Source organism: Megalobrama amblycephala, linkage group LG10 (genome assembly GCF_018812025.1).
Source record: "Megalobrama amblycephala isolate DHTTF-2021 linkage group LG10, ASM1881202v1, whole genome shotgun sequence".
Lineage (NCBI taxonomy): Eukaryota > Metazoa > Chordata > Actinopteri > Cypriniformes > Xenocyprididae > Megalobrama > Megalobrama amblycephala.
The window spans coordinates 7,135,803-7,161,668 of NC_063053.1; the positions used below are offsets into that span (position 1 = coordinate 7,135,803).

The 25,866-nt window shown below is 37.6% G+C and overlaps 1 protein-coding gene across 2 annotated transcripts in view; it reads left to right on the forward strand.

The window, feature by feature from the left end:
• sema4ga (sema domain, immunoglobulin domain (Ig), transmembrane domain (TM) and short cytoplasmic domain, (semaphorin) 4Ga) overlaps positions 1-25,585 on the forward strand; it is a 49,971-nt gene extending 24,386 nt beyond the window's left edge. Inside the window, exons 3-16 of one of the 2 annotated variants that reach the window (XR_007186704.1) lie at positions 3,181-3,329; positions 4,120-4,182; positions 4,257-4,355; positions 4,446-4,539; positions 4,643-4,756; positions 5,573-5,727; positions 10,188-10,363; positions 14,208-14,355; positions 16,481-16,703; positions 16,887-17,002; positions 17,171-17,325; positions 17,904-17,965; positions 19,541-21,597; positions 24,387-25,585. Coding sequence is in view for 1 of the 2 variants with exons in the window: in XM_048204232.1 (XP_048060189.1) it covers positions 3,181-3,329; positions 4,120-4,182; positions 4,257-4,355; positions 4,446-4,539; positions 4,643-4,756; positions 5,573-5,727; positions 10,188-10,363; positions 14,208-14,355; positions 16,481-16,703; positions 16,887-17,002; positions 17,171-17,325; positions 17,904-17,965; positions 19,541-20,454 (2,468 nt within the window). In the remaining variant the exon portion in view is untranslated. Of the gene's footprint in view, positions 1-3,180; positions 3,330-4,119; positions 4,183-4,256; positions 4,356-4,445; positions 4,540-4,642; positions 4,757-5,572; positions 5,728-10,187; positions 10,364-14,207; positions 14,356-16,480; positions 16,704-16,886; positions 17,003-17,170; positions 17,326-17,903; positions 17,966-19,540; positions 22,200-24,386 lie in introns of those variants that run through there. The other variant, XM_048204232.1, reaches the window with a different exon arrangement.
• The last annotated feature ends 281 nt before the right edge of the window (positions 25,586-25,866 follow it).

The following is a 25,866-nucleotide window of genomic DNA, read 5'->3' on the forward strand; positions in this document are numbered from 1 at the left end:
GTCTCTTATGCTCACCAAGGCTGTATTTATTTGATCAGTACTACATTAAAATAGTAATATTGTGGAATATTGTTACAATTTAAAACAACTCTTATCTGTTCTAATATGTTTTAAAATGTAATTTATTCCTGTGATGCAAAGCTGAATTTTCAGCATCATTACTCCAGTCTTCAGAGTCACATGATCCTTCAGAAATGCTGATTTGCTGCTCAAGAAACATTTATTATTATTTTATCAATTTTGAAAACAGTTGTGCTGCTTAATATTTGTGTGGAAATCATGATACATTTTTTTTCAGGATTCTTTGATGAATAGAAAAATCAAAAGAACAGCATTTATTTGAAATAGAAAACTTTTGCAACATCATAAATATCTTTACTGTCACTTTTGATTAATTTAATGCATCCTTGCTGAATAAAATAATTATTTTCTTTAAAAAAGTCTTACTGAACCCAAAATTTTGAACGGTACTGAACATCAAAAGGTTCATCGTGACCAAACCTTTGATATTTTGGATGACCTGAAATTATTTTACATTAAATAAGAGGCCACAAATGATTCATTAAAGGGTTAGTTCACCCAAAAATGAAAATTCTGTCATTAATTACTCACCCTACTGTCATTACAAACCTGTAAGACTTTCGATCATCTTCGAAACACAAATCAACATCTTTTTAAGAGCTTTCTATCCTTCCATAGAGATCCAATGCAACTACCATTTTCAAGGTCCAGAAAGGTAGTAAAGACATCAGTAAAGTAATCCATGTGACAACGTCTGCTCTCATGACAACACAACACTCATGTGTCGTGGTGCTCTCGTGAACAGGCAATGGAGATTAATATTTTGTAAATAACTAGGTAATTTTAGTTTTTTTTTTGCGCAAACAAAGCACTCCTGTTGCTTCATAAAATTAAAATCATAAAGGGTTAGTTCACCCAAAAATGAAATTTCTGTCATTAATTACTTAATATCATTGTATCATTCCACATCGGTAACACCTTCGTTCATCATCAGAACACAAATTAAGATATTTTTGATGAAATCCGAGAGGTTTTTTTTTAATCTCCCATAGAAAGCAACATAATTACCACTTTCAAGGTCCAGAAAAGTAGTAAAGACATCATTAAAATAGCCCATGTGACTACAGTGGTTCAACCTTAATGTTATGAAGTAACGAGCATACTTTTGTGCAAAAAAAACCTAAGAAAAATAACGACTTTTCAAACAATTTCGTCTCTACCCTATGAGTGTCCTACGCTGCTTATGTTGTATAGACAGTGCAGGCTTCCATGTTCTACGGCAGAATGCCAACTCATTATTGGCCGACGCTGTTCACGTGAGCACCATGACGCATGCATGTGATGCTGACACAGGAGCCGGCCAATAATGAGTTATTATATGAAATTGTTGAATAAAGTCGTTATTTTTCTTTTGTTTTTTTGCACAAAATGTATTCTCGTATCTTCATAACATTAAAGGTGCCATCGAACGTTTTTTTACAAGATGTAATATAAGTCTAAGGTGTCCCCTGAATGTGTCTGTGAAGTTGCAGCTCAAAATACCCCATAGATTTTTTTAAATTAATTTTTTTAACTGCCTATTTTGAGGCATAGTTAGAAATGCACCGATTCGTGCTGCGGCCCCTTTAATTGCTCGCGCTCTCCGCCCCCTCCCGAGCTCTCGACTTTATCATTGCATAAACAAAGTTCAAACCGCTAATATAACCCTCAAAATGGATCTTTACAAAGTGTTCGTTATGCAGTATGTCTAATCGCGTAAGTATGGTATTTATTTGGATGTTTACATTTGATTCTGAATGAGTTTGATAGTGCTCCGTGGCTAATGGCTAATGCTACACTGTTGGAGAGATTTATAAAGAATGAAGTTGTGTTTATGAATTATACAGACTGCAAGTGTTTAATAATGAAAATAACGACACTCTTGTCTCCGTGAATACAGTAAGAAACGATGGTAACTTTAACCACATTTAACAGTATATTAGCAACATGCTAACGAAACATTTAGAAAGACAATTTACAAATATCACTAAAAATATCATGATATCATGGATCATGTCAGTTATTATTGCTCCATCTGCCATTTTTCGTTGTTGTCCTTGTTTGCTTACCTAGTCTGATGATTCAGCTGTGCACAGATCCAGACGTTAATACTGGCTGCCCTTTTGTAATGCCTCGATCATGGGCTGGCATATGCAAATATTGGGGGCGTACATATTAATGAGCCCGACTGTTACGTAACAGTCGGTGTTATGTTGAGATTCGCCTGTTTTTCTGAGGTCTTTTAAACAAATGAGATTTATATAAGAAGGAGGAAACAATGGAGTTTGAGACTCACTGTATGTCATTTCCATGTACTGAACTCTTGTTATTCAACTATGCCAAGGTAATTTCAATTTTCCATTCGATGGCACCTTTAAGGTTGTAGTCACGTGGACTATTTTAACGATGTCTTACTACTTTTCTGGACCTTGAATGTGGTAATTATGTTGCTTTCTATGGGGAATAAAAAATCCTCTTGGATTTCATAATTTGTGTTTTCTGAAAGCTCTTACAGGTTTGGAACAACATGAGGGTGAGGAATTAATGACAGAATTTTTATTTTTGGGTGAACTAACCCTTTAAGGTTTTCCATAAAGGAGTAATATCAGCATGAGGTGTGTTGTCTTGCCTCCTCTGCAGGGTGCCTTAGACATGGAAACATAAAAAACAACAATAAGCCCTGTCTTCTTGGTTACTGTTGCTAGGCCTGACATGATTACTAGTTCTACTAGTTCTGATGCTGCAAACATAAAGAGAGAAGCATGTCATTAAGTCAGTTACCTCAGTAACATCTGGATGAAGCATGGATTTATGGACTTATCTAATAATTATTTTCAAAAAGATTTCCAGTATATGCCATGGAAGGCTATAGAAATGTAAAACCATGCAAAGAAGTACTTGCATGCATCTACAGCACTACAGTATGCATCTCTCAAGATTAATTTAAAGATTTGGAATAGGGAAGCTCAAGTTGGATGTCAATAATTTAAACATTGACTCACTGCCACAGGAAACGGCACATCTTCTCAACACCAAGCACCCACAGATCTTACTGAAGTGTTTACGAATCCCTTTTATGGATAAAATATTTCTTTAACTGGTATGTCCTGTGTGTTTCAGGGCTGTTGGGCTGCAGGCGCTTCAGAGGCTTGACTCTGAACTACAGTTTATTGCTGCTGGAGGAGGAGGCAGGCGTGCTGTACGTGGGAGCTAGAGGGGCTTTATATGCCCTGCAGGCTAGTGACATCTCCAGCAGCTCTCCGCAGACCGTACGTACTGACAAACACATCAGCACTTAATTAAAGAGCTTGCCAGGCAGAAGTGTATTGATATTCCTGAAATATCCTATTCTTCCTCTGTACAATTTTCTGCAATTAATTCAGCAAAAACTGCTTAAAATGCAGACTGCATTCAAACATTATGTGAATAATTTCAGTGTAAGGTGGCATCTATTTTTGGTTTATGCAAACTTTACACTTTTTGAGAAATGTGGAAATTTGAAATTTGTGTTTTTTTCTTACATAATATTGGTGCATGAACACTGCAGAAGTCAAATTATGTGTTGCAGTATCCTAAAACTTAAAGGGATAGTTACTTACCCTTGTGTTCTTTCTAACCTGTATGACTTTCTTTCTTCTTTGTAACACAAAAGAATATATTGTGAAGAATGTTGATGACCAAACAGCTTTTAGCTACCATTGACTTCCATTATATTTTTTTTTTCAATGGGAACCGAAATGGTTTAGTTACCAACATTTTCATTTTTGGGTGGACTATCTCTGTAAAACGTACAAATATTTTTTATAGAAACACAAATATAGTGTATTTTGTTTTTGAAGATCACTTTTTTTATCATTTGTAAATTCTTCCCTCCTGAGAATTCGGATTTAGCTTCTCTGTGTTCCAACTAGTGCATAGTAGGGTAATGTGAGAGTTGTTTACAAACACCATTTGGAGCAATTTGGCACCACAACCTAGAGCAGGAAGTTGTTTTGCCAAGAAAACATTTTTACAAGTCTTGACAGTTCAAGAATTCTTGTTAATCTTGTACTTGGACAGATTGACTGGGAGGCATCAGACGATCAGAAGCAACAATGCTTGAACAAAGGGAAAGATAACAAGGTTAGTGAAGATCTCCATGTATTGTGTTATCATCTCTAGTACACATACTGATGTAGACTTCCTCATCCTAACAGACGGAGTGTTACAACCACATACGATTCCTGCAGAGGTTCAACAGCACACACTTGTACACTTGTGGTACACATGCTTTCAGCCCTCTATGTGCATACATTGTAAGTAATTGTAATGCTTACTTTTTAAGCCTCTTAAAATGAGAACCTTCATATTTAGGATTCTCTAAATATTTTAGTTGTGTTTTTCAGGATGCGAGGGAGTTTAAAATCTCATCAGCCTTCGAGGAGGGTCGAGAGAAGTGTCCATATGACCCCACCAAAGGCTACACTGGCCTGCTAATTGGTATGGCATCAATAAATGAATTAGTAATATACATATCGTATAATAATATTAAAATCTTAAAGATATTAAACTGAACTATATTTTGACCCTCTGTTTTCTTTAGATCAGCAGATGTACACAGCATCTCAGTATGAGTTCCGGAGCTTTCCAGATATCCGACGCAACTCTCCGAATCCCACATTGAAAACAGAAGAGGCTCCAACTCAGTGGCTACAGGGTCAGTCTACTGCATTTTATTAGTAAAATATTTCATCCCTCACCATCAACATTACCATATGTTTGGATCTATCAAGTCATAGTAGGTTAATAATATTTGGACATTTAACACTTAAGTGGCGTCCACAAGTCTGACCACCATTTAAACTTGGAAATAAAAAAAATAAAAAATGAAAACATTTAAAATTCTAGATCATTTCAGGTCAAATGTAAGCAAATGGTTCTTCACTGTATGTTTAAAAATCAAAAATGAAATTTTAAATGTAATTATAATATAACCATATATTATATAGACTACCATTCAAAAGTTGTTATTTGAAAGGAATGAATACTTTTATTTAGCAAGGATGCATTAATTAAATATGTAATATTTTTTTCACAAAAATATTAAGCAGCACAACTGTTGATTCAACATTGATAATAATAAATGTTTCTTGAGCAACAAATCAACGTAGAATGATTTCTGAAAGATCATGTGACACTGAAGACTGGAGTAATGATGCTGAAAATTCAGCTTTGCATTACAGGAATAAATTACATTTTAGAAACAGAAAACAGTTATTTTAAAAATCCTAATAATATTTCACAAAATTACTGTTTGCACTGTATTTTTAATCATATAGATGAAACCTTGGTGAGCATAAGAGACTTCTTTGAAAACCTTAAAAAGAAGTTGAATGGAAGTGTAGCTAATTTAGTATAATAAAAAAGATTAAGCATTTTAATGTGTAGCATTGTATTGCATTATATTTTTATTTTACTTGTCACTATTGTGGAGTGATGCACTAACAGCAGTCTACTGTCTTGTCCCACACAGAAGCTGATTTTGTGGGCTCAGCGCTGGTGAAGGAGAGTGTGAACAGCTCAGTGGGAGATGACGATAAGATTTACTTCTTCTTCACCGAGAAGAGCCAAGAGCTCAGTCCATACTTCAGTCACAGCAGAGTAGCACGGGTCGCACGTGTGTGCAAGGTACGAGGCTACAGATGATCTCTCCACCGTCGCTCTACCTTTTTCCTTTTCATGTGCGTCTTAATAAGTCATTTAATCGAAGTGTTAAAATTAGCGGGTATAAATCCAAAGTGTGGTAAATATGCTTTGCATAGTAAAGTGGAACAAAAATGGCTGAGAATGTAATCTCTTCCACAGGGGATGGAACAAATGTTTTATTCTCGCCACAAAATAATCATACAGATGACAAGACATGGTCTTCGCATTTGATTTATTCAGAGACATCCATTGCCCTGCCCTGGAAAGTAACACAAAAGTTTTTCACGAATGTGTTTTTGTAAACTGTTTCATTCACAGCACTGTAAGGACTCTGCCCTCAAAAAGCTCCTTTATTTGAAGTGTGGCTTTCTACAGGTTTTCTAATAGGGCTTTACAGCAACATGGTTGCCAGGCATCTTTCCCTCTCTACCGGCTCTCTTCCCACGAGACTCGCCTCTCTGTCTCGCTTCTCAACCCATCAGTCTAGCTCTACACACTCAGATCAAAGTGCCAATTGAACATGTCTGCAATTTCACATCTTTCCTAGACTGCTACTCTACAGTGTTTATTTATCATGTGATCTGGCTGTCTAACATCTAGCATACAAGATGTAAATTATGAGTGTATTTGGGTTCAGCTGGCATTATTGTGAAATTAGACATTATCACACAGAATTACGTAATTTTTGCATGGGGATGCATGTGAATTCCTCAGAGTTGCGTGATATAAAGTCACAATTGCGAGTTAAAGGGTTAGTTCACCCAAAAATGAAAATGATGTCATTTGTTACTCACCCTTATGTCGTTACCCGTAAGACCTTCGTTCATCTTCAGAACACAAATTAGGATATTTTTGATGAAATCGGATGGCTCAGTGAGGCCTGCATTGACAGCAAGATAATAAACAGTTTCAGATGCCCAGAAAGCTACTAAAAACATATTAAAAACAGTTAATGTGAGTACAGTAGTTCAACCTTAATATTATAAAGCGACAAGAATACTTTTTGTGCAGCAAAAACCCCCAAAATAACGACTTTTCAACAATATCTAGTAATGGCCAATTTCAAAACACTGCTTCATGAACCTTTACAAATCTTTTGTTTCGAATCAGTGGTTCAGATCACATATCAAACTGCCAAAGTAACGAAGCCTTGTTTACTGAAATTACAGTATGTGACTTTGCGCTCTGAACCACTAATTTGAAACAAAAGATTTGTAAAGCTTAGAAGCAGTGTTTTGAAATTGGCCATCACTAGACATTGTTAAATAAAGTCGTTATTTCATTTTTTTGGCACACAAAAAGTATTCTCGTCGCTTTATAGTATTAAGGTTGAACCACTGTAGTCACATGAACTGTTTTAAATATGTCTTTAGTAGCTTTCTGGGCACTGAAAGTGTTAATTATCTTGCTGTCAATGCAAGCCTCACTGAGCCATCGGATTTGATCAAAAATATCTTAATTTGTGTTCTGAAGATGAACAAAGGTCTTACGGGTGTGGAACAACATTAGGGTGAGTAATAAATAACAATTTTCGTTTTTTGGGTGAACTTACACTTTAAAGTCAGTATTGCGAGATATAAACTGGCAATTGCGAGTTATAAAGTCAGAATTGTGTGATATAAAGTCACAATTGCGAGTTACAGTCAGAATTGCGGGTTATAAAGTCAGAATTGCGAGATATAAACTCTCAATTGCGAGAAAAAAGCCAGAATTTATATTCCAAAATTTTTAATAATTGTGTTTATTTAATTGTGTGATATAAACTCACAATTGCGAGTTATAAAGTCAGAATTGCGTGATGTAAAGTCAGAATTGCGAGATATAAACTTGCAATTCTGCCGTTTTTTCCTCAGAATATTTTGCAATTCTGACTTTATAACAGGTAATTGCGACTTTATGTCACACAATTCTGAGAAAAGTGACATTTGTGAGATGTAAACTCGCAACTGTGAGAAAAAAAGTAAAAATTTATGAGTTTAAACGTTGCAATTATCCTTTTTTATTATTATTCCTTGGAGGAAACAAGCTTCCATAGTTAACATTTTTGTGGAAATGTTTTTTTCAGGATTCTTTGATTAACAGAAAGAATAGCATTTATTTAAAATTAAAATCTTTTTTTAACATTACAGTATAAATATCACATACTGTCACTTTCGATCAATTTAATGTGTCCTTGCTAATTAATTTATTTAAAAATAAAAAATATTTAAAGGTGCCATCGAATGAAAAATTGAATTTACCTCAGCATAGTTAAATAACAAGAGTTCAGTACATGGAAATGACATACAGTGAGTCTCAAACACCATTGTTTCCTCCTTCTTATGTAAATCTCATTTGTTTAAAAGACCTCCGAAGAACAGGCGAATCTCAACATAACACCGACTGTTACGTAACAGTTGGGATCATTAATATGTATGACCCCAATATTTGAATATGCCAGCCCATGTTCAAGGCATTACACAAGAGCAGCCAGTATTAACGTCTGGATCTGTGCACAGCTGAATCATCAGACTAGGTAAGCAAACAAGGACAACAGCGAAAAATGGCAGATGGAGCAATAATAACTGACATGATCCATGATAACATGATATTTTTAGTGATATTTGTAAATCGTCTTTCTAAATGTTTCGTTAGCATGTTGCTAATGTACTGTTAAATGGTTAAAGTTACCATCGTTTCTTACTGTATTCACAGAGATAAGAGCCATCGCTATTTTCATTTTTAAACACTTGCAGTCTTTATAATTCATAAACACAACTTCATTCTTTATAAATCTCTCCAACAGTGTGTAATGTTAGCTTTAGCCCATTAGCCACGGAGCACCATCAAACTCATTCAGAATCAAATGTAAACATCCAAATAAATACAATACTTAAGCAATTAGACATGCTGCATGACGAACACTTTGTAAAGATCCATTTTGAGGGTTATATTAGCTGTGTGAACTTTGTTTATGCAATGATAGAGTCGAGAGCTCGGGAGGGGGGCGGAGAGCGCGAGCAATTAAAGGGGCCGCAGCCTGAATCGGCGCATTTCTAATTATGCCCCAAAATAGGCAGTTAAAAAATTAATAAAAAGAAATTTATGGGGTATTTTGAGCTGCAACTTCACAGACACATTCAGGGGACACCTTAGACTTATATTACATCTTGTAAAAAAAACGTTCAATGGCACCTTTAAATGAAATCATACTGACTTTTGAACAGTAGTGTACATAACTGTAGATAACACAGACTGAATTCAAGTGGATTGAGGCCAGGGCTGGTGAAGTGTGTTAAGCAGGCTGTGAGGACTGGGGGTAAAATCAGCTCTGTGGCAGTTCACACAGCAGGGTCACATTAATGAGTAGATTATTGTTCATTATCCAGATGCTAGTGAGACTGAATGCTGTTAATACACACTAACTGACAGTGAGCTGGGGGGAAAGCCATAATTAAGGATAGTAACTCAGTTGTTGTCAGTAACTGTCTGCTGAGCCATATTTTGTTGATCCTGGAACAACATTTCTATCTGAAAATGTAACCCTATCCCTAGCTCTAAACCTTACCCTACCCATAAGTTATCCCTAAACCCACAGGGAAATGATAAGTGATTAACACCAAAGTAGAAGCACCTAACCCTGGTTGAAAGCCTAAACTTGACATAAACTGTAAACTTGTCCCTCAAATCTGATTGGTTGAATGGCATCATAAATCAACATTCAAAAGCCTTTTTTCCCACAGTGAATTAAAGGTTATTGCATTATATTGTCAGTGTTATTACTGGAAACGAAGTCCTGGAGAAACCAAGAATTGCTAAGAAGCTTTGGGGTCCTGTCAAAGTCATTCCTCCATGAAGATTTATTTATCCTCTTTGGAGGCAGCATGGAAAATTCACTTTATCCCCCTGACATGATGGGGGATTCCTTTACATGCAAAACCCCCCATCCAGTTTAGTGCATTTCCCTTTCCCACAGTCACACTGACAATAATGTTTGCTGCCAACAGCCATGCATAACCAGTGATCCATGTAAAAAAAAAAAAAAAAAAAAAAAAAAAAAGTTATAAGCTTTCTTCTGCTGTTTTTGCAATACTCTTGAGCTTTTCTAATAGCTAAATTGATATATATTTTTTTAATGTTTCTATGTCACTATAGGTGCACCTAATGTACATTATTTTCATTGCGTTTATGTTTATGTTTACTTTTATTTTTAAGTGTCATTTCAAATGCTTCATAAATACATGTTAAATGTAGATTACGTTTCAAAAGTTTGGAGTTGGTAAGATTTTTTAATGTTTTTGAAAGAAGTCACATTTAGAAGGCTGCATTTAAGCTGAATTTTCAGCATCATTACTCCAGTCTTCAGTGTCAATCTTTTGAGCGGTAGTGTTAGTACACCTTCTGGAATCTGCTGTTGCATCTTTTGATTATCTTTCAGTTGATTTCTGTCCTTTATCTTGTAGAGAGACAGAGGAGGTCTTCTCACGCTACAGAAGAAGTGGACCTCTTTCCTGAAGGCACGTCTGGCATGTTCTTTACCGGACTATGAATTTCACTTCAACGTGTTGCGGAGTGTGTTTTTTCTGGAGGGCTCCAGCTCTCAAGACTCTGTTTTCTACGGCATCTTTGGCCTGGAATGGTAAGATGTCTTTTGTACAATCCTTCAGTATCCATTTTTGCATAATGGGTTATTTATTTACTTGCAATTGTGTTCTGATGTCCATTACATTTGTTATCTGTCATGATGAACATCACTTCTTCTGGTTCTCCTTCTTAGAAAGAAGGTTGTGTATGGAAGCTTAAAGGGTTAGTTCACCTAAAAATGAAAATTCTCTCATTAATCACATCCATAAGACCTTCATTCATCTTTGGAACACAAATTAAGATATTTTTAATGAAATCTGAGAGCTTTCTGTCCCTCCATAGAGATCCAACGCACTTACCACTTTCAAGGTCCAGAAAGGTAGTAAAGATATCATTAAAGTACTCCATGTGACTCCAGTGGTTTAACCTCAATTTTATGAAGCGACGTGAGTGCTTTGTTTGCGCAAAAAAAACCAAACATAATTTACCACTTTATTTCCGCACATGCGCGATTCACGTGAGAGCTGACATTGTTGCGTGAACACGCTTTGGATAATAATATTTTTGTAAATAAAGTGGTAAAATTATGTTTTTTTTGTGCAAACAAAGCACTTGCGTCCCTTCATAAAATTGAGTTTAAATTCTGGAGTCACATGGAGTACTTTAATGATGTCTTTCCTATCTTTCTGGATCTTGAAAGTGGTAGTTGCGTTGGATCTCTATGGAAGGAACAGAAACCTCTTGGACTTCATTAAAAGTATCTTCATTTGTGTTTTGAAGATGAATGAAGGTTCATACGGATGTGGAACGACACGAGGATGAGTTTTCATTTTCATGAGTTTTCATTTTTGGGTGAACTAACCCTTTAAAGTGTTGCGCTGCCGTAAATGCAGGGTGGCATGCAAATGACACCTCAGTCAATAGTGATTAAAGAATTCTGTGAGGTAGCTTTGTGTCATTTTGCTGTGACCGGCGGGCTTGTTGAAATAGATTTTGTCTATTAGTAAGTTCATCTGTCAGCCTGGACACACTCCTTGCTTAGGCTCATTCTGGCCGTTTACATCAAACGAGGCGACAGCATTTACAGTCCACCAGGATCATCAGAATGAAAATCGCTGACACGTCCTCTGGCTGCCTGCAGCACTAAGCATGTTTTATTCATAAGCAGGTCACATTCTCTCAGGAGATCAGAGAATTTGCTCTGGACACGTATATCCAGGCTCATTGATAAAACTGTTAAATCCAAAATGTTGTACTTTGATGCTTGAGGGCCACATTTCTGTTTTGGTCAGCATGACAGTTAAGCATTTTATTTTTATTCAATTGCTTCCTTTCACACATATTTTCAGAGCTAAACTGGTTATAGCACACACGCTTTACGTCTGCCGTTTTGACTGACATGACAGTCCTGACGCCCTGCTGAAAGCAGAGGGGAGGTTCTGATGAGCTGCCAGGCAATCAGTCTGTGGGTTGCGGCTGCCTGAGGTGCAAACCGCAAACATATGAGAAACAGTGATGAATGACAGGACAGGCAGGACCATAATGTCTGCTAGGTTCGAAAATAATTAAGAGGCAGAAGGAGAGCGAGCGAGACAAGGAGAGACAAATAAAATGAGAGCGAGTGCGTCAGCTGAGCATTGATGACCTGATCACACTGACCTCTAGCAGGGTAAGGTTGAACGACTGTTGTGTCACCATGTCATCAGTTTGGGTGTAAAGTTTACATTGACGTGGGTGTTTGTTTTCCTGAGTATTAGGCAAGTCTAAATCAGACAGGGAATAGACCTTTTCTCTTAAAGGGATAATTCACCCAAAAATGAAAATTGTGTCATTGTTTACATCAGGGGTGACAATGCTTTTCCTGGAGATCTTCGTACCTGCAGAGTTCAGATCCAACCCTGATCCAACACATCTGTCTGTAATTATCAAGTGCTCATGAAGATCTCCATTAGCTGGTTCAATTGTGTTTGATCAGGGTTGGAGCTGAACTTTGCAGGAAGGTAGATCTCCCGGAACAGGATTGGCCAACCCTGGTTTGCGTGATTTGATCATGTTGTTTTTTTTTTTTTTTTTTTTTTTTTTTGCGGAGACTCAGGCTCCATAAAGATAGTTTTTATGTGTTTTACAGTTTTATAGACATTGGGCCAGATTTACTAACAGCTTGTGCCAGCGCAAACCCTTATTTGGCATTATAATTTACTATATACCACTAAAATTTATGGTAGGAGAGTATTTAAATGAATCAAGGTGATTTACTAAGGTTTGCGCTAGTCAATTTACTGGTATTTGCGGCATTATTTAACCACCCAAAAAAGCATGTCTTAAACCACACGCTAATTTGCGCTGCTCTTGGTAGACTGCGTTGGTCATTACGGAAGTGATCCAGCTGTGTCTGTGTTCTTTAATTTGCACGTCGTCAGTAAATCACGCACATAACTTTTCACTCCCATCAGCGCTTTTTGAAATTGCGCTCTCACATTACTTTCCCCATTTTTTAGTAAATCATATATAAAAACTTAACTTTTAATCCTTAAAATGTACTAGTATCTATTTTCATGCCACTAATACTTATTTTTTTAGATACTAGTATCTATTCCATTAGGTACTAGTACTTATTAATTTGCTTGCGTATTCTTTAGGTACTAGTAAAAATTAGAACTAGTCAAGGGGTAGGCAAGTTCGGTCCTAGAGAGCCGCTGTCCTGCTGAGTTTAGCTCCAACCTTAATCAAACACACCTGAACAAGCTAATCAAGCTCTTCAGGATTACTAAGGCTATAGACAGCTGAAGGTTTTTTTCAGGGTTGGAGCTAAACTCTGCAGGACAGCGGCTCTCTAGGACCGAACTTGCCTACCCCTGAACTAGTACTTTTTTAGTTACTAGTAACTTTTTAGACCAAAGATATCCCGAACTTAATAGGTACCAGTATTAACGAGCACAAGACATATTGGATTACAGCTTTTCGACTATCTCCGACATTTGTGTACGATTGTCACATTTCTCCCACCAGAGCCAGTTACACAGAACTTTCAAATCGTTTATGAAACAGGCGTTATCCTCCTCTTATTCACCATGGTAAAATGAATGGATAATGAATGAACTGTATGATTATATCCACACAAAACTGTCAATAGCGATAATACTTTTTTGGGGTCATTTTTGACACTTTCTGTTACTATCTACTGTCACTGTATGGAAAAGAGCAGCTTGGGCATTCTGCTAAATTTCTCCTTTTGTGTTCCATGGACAAAAAAAAAAAATCATATTGTTTTCAAATGACACTGGGTGAGTAGATGTTGACAGAATTGTTGTTTCTAGATGAACTATTCCATTAAGCTACTATTGGAAACACTCTTTTTTTCTCCAGTGCTGTTTTTTTAACCTACAGTCACTTCTAATAAGTGCCCCTTCCTCTTATTTCACTACGTTGTTCTGATCACTTGAGGAGCTTTGTCTATGTTCCTGTCTTGCCCCTTCACCCACTCACTGTCATCCCTCACCTCTCTCACACACTTTTTAATAAATTTATAATCTATTTTTTCATGTTTCCATGGTTACACAGTGGGCTTATGAGGGTTCTATGCTGGCATGCCAAGACCTTGAGAAACAATGAGCGCAGTACAGGCTGACAGGCTCTTCGGTTAATAAACCCAAGCATACCAAATGGAAACTGGATCAGCTACAAAGCGCTCACACCTAGGCTGATTCACCACTTTCATGAATGCAGCTTCTATTCACAAATTTTCTTTGTGCTTCCTTGAAATATATCCTAAAGAAATGGCTGAGCGTGGGTGTTCATAGTCCCAGCATCGGTTCAGGGTTTTACCTGACATCATGCAGTGTTGGATTTCTCTCCTTTGTACTACTTTGAAAGAATACTCACCAGAGCTTCTTTTTCAGGAAAAACGTAAAGGCATCTGCTATCTGCCAGTACTCCATTTCGGATATCCAATGGGCCTTTGAGGGGCCTTACATGGAGAGCAAAGAAGACTCCAGCTCCAAATGGACAGAGTACACAGGGAAGGTGCCAGAACCTCGACCCGGCTCGGTAAGAACAGCAGTAGCTAGGCAGGATTACAGCTATACTGATCCCCTGTTTCGTCTTACACTGGCCTGATTATCCTCATCCCTGAAACTCTGCCTGCCTGCTGACTCTGATGGGGAAGCACAAGTCAGCACTTCACAGGTGAAGCTACTACAGTTCTCTAACCGCCGTGCAAGGCACAGGTAGAGCGTCGATCTGGTTTCATCCAGAAATCAGACGCTGATGAGCAATTTTATAGAGTGCACATGGAGAAAAGGAGCTTATTTCATCAAAGCTTTTGCCATGGAGATTAGCAGCAGGCAGAACATCTCTGCTGATTGGCTGCATTATGAATTTTGAATCTGTGATATTTCTAATGAGTGAGTCTGTATGTGAGTGAGGGTTGATGTTGTTCTCAGAAATGTAAAGGAACGAACAGTTTTGGTTTTCCCTGGCCTATTTTAGGTTTTCGAAAAGAAGCCTTTCCTGTAAGATTTTCTTCTCGAAAGCTGGAACAATTTCTGTCGGATAATTAAAAAATTGTCCATTTTCAGTCAAGAGACTGAGAATAGCTCAGTGTCCTACATTCTCGGATTGGTTCTTGGAAATTAGTGGGTAATCCCACTTTGCAAGAAGAAGGGAGAATTTCAGACCTTGCATTGTTTGTGTATGCTAGCCTTTCAAGGTTGTGAAAATATATCAGCATGTACGGTAATAGCTAGAAGTGATGTCGGGAAAGGATATTTGTTTTTAATGACCCTACAAGTTAGAATCATCAGAATATAAGGACAATATTCTATATATATTTTTTAATATGAGGGAGGAATAAAACACTAAACTTGGTTAAGGGGTGGGTGATTATGATTTCATTTTTTTTTAACTTTAGTTAGTGTGTAATGTTGCTGTTTGAGCATAAACAACATCTGCAAAGTTATGACGCTCAAAGTTCAGTGCAAAGGGAGATATTTTCTTATAAAGAATTCTCGGTAACACTTTATTTTAGGCTTCAATTCTCACTTTTAACTAGTTGCTTATTACCTTTCATATTACTAGTATATTTGTTGTTTATTAGTACTTATAAAGCACATATTAATGCCTTATTCTGCATGACCTTATTATACACCCCTTAATCCTACCCAATGCATTAATTGAAACACTACAAAAACTACCTTACTAACAATCAATAAGCAGTAAATTAAGAGTTAATTGAGGCAAAAGTTGTAGTTAGTAGTGAATACGTGTTCCCTGTACTGAAGTGTTACCGAATTCTCTGTTTAAGGACTACAACAAATGGCTGGTAGGGACTACAACGAGCTTCTTTCCGGGTTAGAGACATCACTAACCCTAAAATTTACACAAAGAACACAAAACAAAGGGGGTGAGGCCATGTTGAGCTGCTTTAGAGAAGAGGAAGAGTTGTTGTAGTCGAGTGTTGTTTCCATGCCGTCATTTTACGCCGGACTGCTTCACAAACGAGGGTCAATTCAATGCTGGATTTGCACAAAAGATTAACATGACGGCACATGCTTGTCGATGAGTTGAATCAACTCCACAGCAACTACATAAATTTATCCACTAACCATTCAGAAACGTCCAGTTTCATTCTAAAAGTTGTAACTTCTTCCTGAGTCTCTCCATCAGTGTCGACTCCGGTTTGAACAATGTAAGGCTGAACACCGTTACTGACAATCCTCATTTTGGCTGCGTGAGATTCTCCAGCTTTGTTGTTGTTGAGCAACCGAAGCGCGAGCTGTTAAAGATCCGCCCTCTTCTCAAAAGCGGACCGAGAGCAGCAGCTCATTTGCATTTAAAGGGACACACACAAAACGGACTCACAGGAAAAAGCATACATCAGCTACATCATTATCAGTTATTAATATTTTGTTGGTTCTCTCTTGTTTTTGTATGTGTTCATAATTTCTTTGCAAAAATTATGTCTGCACAATTTGGTTTCACTGCGTTATCACAAATACAACAAGTGACTCCAAGCACAGCTATGCAATATTCTTAAAAAAAATCTTTAACAAATGTTTGATAATATTTTAATAAAGGGCAAAGATGTCAATTTTCCTAGGCTGGACATTACTTTTGGCCACTAATTTATGTGTTGTTGGAAGGTTACTTAACCTCGCTTTCCATTTCTCTTCAGTGCATCACAGATCAACTCAGAGCAAGAGGCATCAACTCTTCCACCAACCTGCCAGATGACGTACTTCATTTTGTCCGTCGCCATCCGCTCATGTACAGGCAGATCCTTCCTCAAGGACAACGCCCCCTGCTGTTTAGGAGAAATGTGGACTACACTAAAATCGCTGTACACAGAGTGACTGGTCTAGATGGTCAGCTATACCACATACTCTTCATTGGGACAGGTACTGCAGTGACCTCATCTATCAAAAACCTGGCCGTTTATTTGAGTTTTTTTTTATCAGCAGGGTTGTGCAGGTCTTAATAAAACATATACTATATATTCAGTGCTTTCTATAACAATTTCTATTAATCTGAAAGTGGTGTGACACTGGAATGTATTTCATCTGGTTTTGATGTTGCTCCAGATGAAGGCTGGCTACAGCGGGCTGTAAAGGTTAATGGTCAGCTGCACATCATTGAGGAGCTGCAGCTGTTTGAGGAGCCCCAGCCAGTGGACAGTATAGTCATCTCTGAGAAACAGGTGTGAAATGAGTGTGTCTACATTCTGGAAGTTGTAAATACATTATTATTACCCATTAGAGTGTTTGCAAAACCATTAAATTCTGTTTGAATTTTTATGAGTGTAATTTGATTTTATGCACTGCCATCAATGTGAATCTTACTACCCACTTGAACCTTTCTTTGTCAGATGAGTGTGTATGTGGGTTCGGCCAGCTCAGTGGTGCAGTTGCCCTTGTCCACATGCAGCAGATATTCCTCGTGCTTCGACTGCGTGATGGCACGTGATCCTTTCTGTGCCTGGGATGGACTGGAGTGTGTGGACATTACATCACACAACAGCAGGTATGAAAGCATGGTCATTGATACTAGTACCTCTGCTGTCCTTATTTACTTTTTAATTAACTGAATGAAAATGTGTGATTGTTATTGACATCATATCTCAATGCAAGCACTCTGTTAATAAGGACATAGCCTGATTTTGTTTATGCATGTCATGGAACTTAATGTGTATTGGATAAAGCCAGAGTTGGTGAAATCTGATCATTGAAATATTCATTACGCAGAAATATATCTGTACCATATTGATTGTCAGACAATTTTAGTTTTCTTTTTAAAAATTTCTGCATCAGAATATTTTATATTTGAATATTTAATTGTGCATGGTCATTTCTCCTATATGCTGTCATCTAACGCTCATTTAAATGATACCTGTAGTAAATCAAAATAAATATCATTTTTTTCATACTGTACATTATAATGATGTGATACCTGGATTCACTTGTAGCATTAAAAATTTAAACAGTTTCTAGTTTTAATTTATCAGTTTTCAGCTATTATATGAAAATAATTATTGGTTTATCAGTATCGGTCAGAATTCTAATGTCGGTGCATCCCTAATAATAACCTCTCTCTATCTACAGAGCTAATCTGACACAGGATATTCTGAATGGAAACAAGGGCTGTGAGGAATCCACAGCAGATGGTATGAAACACATTTGTTGTAACAGTCATTGTTAATGTGATGATTCAGTGCTATGTTTGTATTATTTATATGCTATTATAGTATTTATTAATATTTTGAATTAACATTTATTTTTATATTTTCAATTTTCATTTTAATTTTGCTTTTGTCATTTTTATTGTTTTTTAAAAATTTCTTTTTAGTTTTAATTGATTTTTAGTTTTAGTACTTTAACCAACTATTTTTAGTTCAGTTAGCAACATTTGTAATTTTTTATTTAAGTTTTTCATTATTTATGTTTTATTTCAGGTTTATTTCAATTACTATTTTTAATAGTTTTAGTTAACAATAACAACACTGATTGTTGCTTTCTAAATCAGTATGTGCATTTACATGGACCCTAATAATCCAATTGTAATTGGACTAATAGCACAGTCGGAATAAAAAAGTCACATGTAGCCATGTCAATCAGAATGAATTGGCCAAATCCGATTAAAATTTTATTCCGATTGTAAGGGGTGGTTTAAAATTTTTCTAATCCGAACGAGAGGACATGTAAACAATTAATCAGATTGAAATCCAAAACTGGAAAGTAGAGCTCATGTGCAATGATGTAGAAATGACGTAATGATGTATGACGTGTGGAACGAGCTGATGTTATTGAATGATTCTAAAATTCTCCTTCCACTCAACGTCTTTGAAATAACACAGGACAACGTCCCACCAGTTCTTGTTTCGTACTTTTACCTTTTTTTGAGCGTGGGAAGGGGCGCTTTTACTGCTTGATAAATATAAGCAGCACAGCTGCTAATTAGGCCCCGAAATAGATAAATATTAAGTCTGCTCTTTAAAACAAAGAAAAGAAGCAATATAGGCGAGTGGTTAGTATGCGCAAATAGCGGGAAACTATATTCGTGCAGTGTGCGTGTGTCAAAAAATCAATTCCAATTTGAAGCTTGTGACATATAAACACACAAATCAACCCTGCCATTTAGCATTCATGTAAACTCTCCACAGTAAAATTCCCAGAGTTAAATCAACTCATATTGAGTACATATAGTCCCTCTCTAAACAGTGTTAAAGTAACACTGAAGCAGAGTTAAAGTTAATGAGATAATTAAGCAATTAATAAGGCTGTGACTGAAGTCAGTTGTGGTTCTTGTGTTTCTTATTTCTTCAGTGATTCTGCTTGTTAACAGCAGGTGTTCATCACTAATGCACAGTCATTACTTAATTGTTTAATTATCTAATTAACTTTAACTCTGCTTTAGTGTTATTTTAACACTATTTAGAGAGGGACCATATGTACTCTGAGCTGAGTTGATTTAACTCTGGAGATTTTGCTGTGTACATTCGGATTAAAACAAAAGGTGTCCATGTAAATGTAGCTAATGTAGTCTCCTTATTCCTCAATTAGTCAGATAAGGTGGGATGGGATGTAGTGGATATTAGCCAATATCTAAGGTTACAGGTTATTTCTCATTAGAAGTGTCCAATGAATTACCTTTACTGCAGTGATATAATAGAGCTAATTAACCCTACAGGACTCCAATGTCCCTGTAAATGATGTATGTGTGTGTCCTCACTCTATCATAGATCAAGTGTTACACCGCTCTCGCTCTGTGATGGCGGGCGATGACGTGCTGCTTCAGTGTGAGCTCAGCTCCAATCTGGCAACCCCCGAGTGGACGCTGGATGGAAAGAAACTGCAGGGTTACGGACTGGACTCTGGCTACCGCGTCGGCACTGATGGTCTCCTAGTCATCGAAGCACGGTCTTACCAAAGTGGCCACTACTGCTGCTTCGCCCTGGAAAATGGTGTCCATGTTCCTGTGGTGATCTACAGCTTGACAGTTCGCCAGGGGCTTCCTGCACTTCCTCCTGTGGAGCCAACGCAGCCGCACTTGACCACAGCAATCTACTGGACCTCTCAGACTTCCCAAAGTGACTCCCCAGAGGACTTCCATCCAACCCCAATGTCTCCTCGCTTCGAGTTCCTGTCCGTGAGGAACATGGAAGCCATGTACCTATCCCTAATCACAATCCTAGGAGGCCTTTGTTTTGTTCTAACAGTCGTCCTTCTTTACGTGGGATTCTGTTTGCAAGGGCGAAGAGGTAAATACTCTTTGCGGGCCGCTGCTCATGTCGAAAGGAAGCGAGGTGCCCACATGGAGCTCAAGACCATCTCCAGCCACTGCAACGGGAAAGCCGACGCTCATGACGGCTTGCTGCAGATCGTTCCCGGAGAAGCAGCAACGTCACCCAACAAAGAGCTTCCTCCCGCTCCACCTCTCCCACCGCCTCCAGATTCAGAGTACGTCAACGGACTCTCTGCCACCTTACCTAGCGTCTTACGCAAGATGAATGGAAACAGCTATGTGTTACTGAGACAGACCGATGGAGATACCACGTCTCCGCTCTATTACTCCTTCACGGAGGAGCTCAACAGGATCCTGGAGAAGAGGAAGCACACGCAACTGTGTAGTAAACCTGATGAGAGCTCGGTGTGAACCTTACCTACCCTGTGAAGAGGTTTTTCAACTGCTGGTGTCCTCTAAAGTGTTCAAGGGCAGTATCATTGTCTAATATCCCCTTTTCACCCAGACTAACTTTAATGGGATGCCAATAAGTAGCCGCAACAGCAGCTTTTATTGGAAGATAAACAAAACATTGGTGTTCCTCTAAAAGGACAAACTGCCTCTCCGTTTACATTTCAAATGTAGAGCTTTTGACTTTCAACAGACTGAGGAATGCCCACTGGTTACAAAATAGCAAAGAACGAACACATGGAAATTCTACCTCAGCAAATTATATCACACAGCTCTCGGCTTATTTCAGCGTGCTTGTGTTAAAATTCGGGTTGGATTTGGGGATGTATAGTTAGGGACACGCAGCAAGGGTATCTTCAAAGCAAACGAGCCCATCTGGGAGAATCAAGTAAATGATTCCGTTACAGACTGGTTGGAAGAGACGTTTACAAGGCAGCATTGTAAAAAAAGTTACAAGATGAACTGAGATGGAGGTTTGCGCTTGGACGAAGCAAGTCGTGTGAAAACTCTTAGTGCCGTCAAGCACTGAATGTCTTTGCATATCTCCTTTATTTTAGTATTTCTAATTTATGCCAACACTGACCATATCAGTAACAGCTTGTAATACTAATCATGATTAAGAACAGCAGGGATATCAGACTTTAAATACAATGAGAAATGCACTTGATGGTACTAATTGTGTAAATAAGGCTTTTATTAATAGTTTCACAGGGGTGGGAACTAGGGAAGATGACAGTATTAACCACTGAGATGCACTTTATGGACCGGTAGCATTTGTTTTTTCCATGAGGTGCTGCTAATTCTGACAGATCTGGAGAGGATGGAATGGATCACAAGGACGGGAAGATTGCGAATGATTATGAAAGTGACAATACAATAAAATTGAAAATGCTGCGAAAGGGAAGACTACAGTGTGTGGACAGAATGAGTACCTGTATAACCCTGAGAAATGGACCACTGAACACGCTAAGTCGGGATTTGTCTGATTCGGATCTGTATGTTTCTTGCTTATGCACAAGAACTGACATGATTCCTCATTGGATTCCTTCATCAGAATTCCAGAGCCATTGGCTGCTAGGTTTCAAGGGCAACCACAAAGCAGAGGTAAAGCTGATGCAGACCTTTTTAGATTATCCTTTTGACATGACCAATTATTACAGCACCTCTTACAGTCAGGTCTCACAGTCTTAACAGGGATTAGCGAATTAGCTGATCGTCATGAAATCGGGTTTCTGCTGCCAGTAAATAAACTAAATTCAATTCTAGTTGGGACATGATGAACAATGAGCATTGTAACATGGTGATATCGGGAGGTTTAATTATCCTTTCTCTTCCAGTAAGTCCATTAAACTGTTGTGTAAATGTTCGTCCTGGAACTGGTCCAGCTTCAGCTGCCCACACTTGCGTGCAAGAGCGTTTTGGCACATCTCCCACTACTTAAGGAGAGCGTAGCACCTGGTTCTGTCTGTTTAGATCAGAATATGCAGATTGCAACGGAGCCGAGTGGAGAACATTAAGGCCACATGTTCAGAACAGGGCTAAGATGAGCACTGCTGATAGTGTAGTTAGCTTTCTCCCTTATGCTTTGTGTTCAGACTCATTGTTTTTGTCTTGTTAAATGATTCTGTCTTGTTCTGTCTTATATTTTTGCCTTTCTTTTTTTATTCTAAAGTGCTTTGTTTAATTAAAACAATGTCATTATTTAATTATTAGCTTACCTTCATGTCCTGTACAGTATGATGTTAGACTGTGTCCACCAAAGCGTTTTTTTCCAGTGGCTAGCGTACTTTTCCAATTGTTTTCAATGGGAGCGCCAGGAGCGTAACTATAGGCACTGAGCATCTTTTTCACACTCAAGCGCTGAGGGCTCAGCGTTTTTAACCGATCTCCTCGAGTTAATGAATGTTCAACTTTGAGTAAAACGCTGCGCTCATCACTTGTACGCGCAGATCGCATATGCGCATTTAATTTAGGGGTTAGAAAGTACCCTCATTTGTACAACTCTAGCATGAAAGAATATAAAGATGTTTACATGGGTTGTAACTCGTGGCGAGAGATTGCTCAAAACTGCGCATGCATTGAACGCCTCAAAGTCAAATGAAGTATACTTTCCAAGGCTGTGCATTCAACTATGCATGTACACTAGCGTATGCATAAACAACGAAGTATACCCAGGGCTAAAGCTAGCATTTTCAGCTGCCTAACAATGCTTTGGTGGACACGCAGCCTTGCTTTTTCATGGGACACATTTTGACAATATCTTCTCTAACGTCTTTTCATACAGTGACAGTTCATAGTGACCAAAAAGGATAGACTAAAATAAAAAAATACAATAAATATTTCAAATCTTCTGAAGCCAGATTCAAAATGCATCACCTTTGATGCTAAAATGATATTGCTTCTCTTTTAGATCAAAATATTTTCATTTTAAAGCAATGAGAAATGCACTTGATTAATAGTTAGTGACTTCAAATGCGAATATAGCGCATAAGACGTGCACCACTTTTATGATATTTTTATGGTGCTTTGTGATTTTTGGAGCTTGACAGATTATGTTTCCTGCCATTAATATTTCAGATTTTACTCAATCAACTCTCCCTCTCTGAATCCCCCACAATTTCCTTTTGACAAATAGCATTCATGTCCATGCATACACCTCCATCATAGTCTCTAATGAGAGCAGAATAGATCTGCATCCACGTCTGACCTCCACTCTCCCAGAGGGTCACAAGCTGTGATTAGATGCTTGTCGTCATGCAGCTCATATGGTCTGTGCTTGCAATGTTTACATCCTGTGAGACTTATATTCCTGCGAGAGAGGCACTCCTGCAAAATCTTTAAACATGCCAGGACAGGTTTGTGGATGAGAAACATCTTGACTACTGCCCACATTCAAAGTGAATTTAAAGTCCACTAGAGAGAAAACGAGATTGACAGTGAAAGATCAAAAGAGAGTCTGGAGATTCCATTGAAATAGATTGGGAAATGCTCATTAAGCCCTTTTATCCTCATTTAGGGCAACTACACAAAGCACTCAGCGGTGCTCGTTTCTGCTTCCAGATTCAAAATGGCATGTTAATGTTGCTAAAATGCCATTGGCTCTCCTGGGTGTAGTAACTGAACAAGACATGCTACTTTTGAATTCTAGACATGAGCAATTTTGCTCTGTTCATCTCATATTGCATGGCTTCAGAAGAGTTGATATTGCACATGAGACATATCGACCACTTTTATGATGATTTTGTTTTGTCTTTTTTCATTATATAGCTACTGCTGTTTAATGGCAAGAGCTACATAATAATTCCAACTTTAGCAAATAATAGCAGTATACATGTTTGGAATTTGAATTTAAGGAGAGTAAAAAACAAATTCTTGTTTCTGGGTAAAATCAAAGTCTCTGCGGCCATCTTTGAAACGCCTCTCAGATTCGCATTCAAGTGCAGCTCCTGTCTCTTTGAAATGGGAAACATCAAATTCTCCAAAGCTGTTTGCCAATCTTTCGATTAAATTTCATATTTGAAATCACCAATGAAATCTGACAACAACTGTCTCATGAATTTTGTTTCTAAACTCTCGAATCATGACAACAAAAAAAATAAAAATCAGGCTAGCATGCTAATGCGCATGCGCAGTCCTAAATGCACGTCTCGCATCTCATTTCGGAGGCGTGCATCTGACTGTTTCTATATGAACCGGAGCTTCTAACGGAGCTTATACCAATCAGCTATTGGCTCTTATTTAGACTTATTCCGCCATACTGCACGTTACATTTTCTGCCATTCAAAACAATACGAGTTAGTTCTTGTGTTATTCTATAGACATTGGTAAAATATCCCTTTAAACAAAACAGAACCTTTAGGCTCTTAAACATTTTGGGTTTATTTTTTTGACAGATGTCAAGAGAGCAGGACCAGCTTCTGTTTGATGCACAGTCCCAAGAAGTGAAATGAACAGAACAAGACAACAAGAACATGACATTATCAGACATTTCAGTCCTTACAAAACAATAGATCTCTTTGCCGCTTAATCCATAAAGCATAATGGAGTCACTGCTGAGGTATATGGGAGAATTGTTATTGATCGAGTGTGTTATTTTGTTGTTGTACCATTTTAGCCATTTTCAATATGAACTAAATACTTAGTAAATAATTAAAGAGGTTTATGCCCTGTATAGATGACCAGAAAATACTTATATTGAGTTTAATTTGTCCCTTTTCAGTCATACATACTTTCTTCCAGTACATACAATATAATTAAAAAATGTGTCAATGGAAATATTTATTTTATAGCTTTGTACAGTTTTGTGTGTATTTATTTCATGTTTCAAACTAGGATTTTCTAAATTGTAGTTGGTTAATGGTGCATGGCTATGCATTTTTGCAAACATTATTTACAATTTTTGAAAAAACAAAACAAACAACTATAGATATAATAATATAGATGATGCTGATGATAATAATAACAATATAAATGAAATACCCTAATAATTCTAATAAAGCATGTTAAAATTCCTATTATTACAGTATTTTCCAAAATTGTAAAATCTGTTTCCAGTTGTATATGTGCTAAAATGTTACACAACATTCCAAATAAGATTGTATTCTTCCTATTTCTTGTGTTTGGAAAATATTGTTAAATCTCCTGCAGAGCAGACCATGTCTCCGAGTCACTTCAGTACACAGTTGTATGCCTCTTCAGTCGTGGGTAGGTTTGTGTGGGCTGCCTCTGGAACTGCATTTAATGAAGCTGGTTAGACCTATGCCTGTCACCATGGTGAAAAGACCATAGAATTATTATGGATTTGCTTAGTGTTTAATTCTTTACTGCTCTCTCCATGCAAGAAACATCTTGCCCCCCGTGTTTGTTCAGACAGTCAAAGCCCAAGGTATACATTTAATGTGTATATCTTTCCCTTTGTCCAAGGGCAAATTGTTATGTTTTGTGTTTAATTAACAGTAATCCCACAGGGACATGCTTGCAGGGGAGGAGGCTGAGAAGTGTGAATCCATTATGTTCAACATTGGAAACTTGTAAGTCTGACATTTGATTTGTTTACGTAGTAAATTCTTTTAATAAACAGTATTAAAGTTTCTGTTTGTGTCTTTTTGCATTGGTATTAGACATGTGCCATGCAGTATGCGGTAATATGACGAAGTGCGATATTGTTATCGTGGGCACTTGAAAATACCGTAAATAATAATTTATAACAAACGATTTTTAGAATGCATTTTAAGAATACCCACCAACCGTTTAAAATGCACAACACTGCTGTATTTTTGTCAAAGAGCCACGCGCACTGATGTAAACAAGCCCAATGTGCGTGAGCATTGCATGGCGGAACGAGTGAAGGAGATGCGGTGAATGAAATTGCAC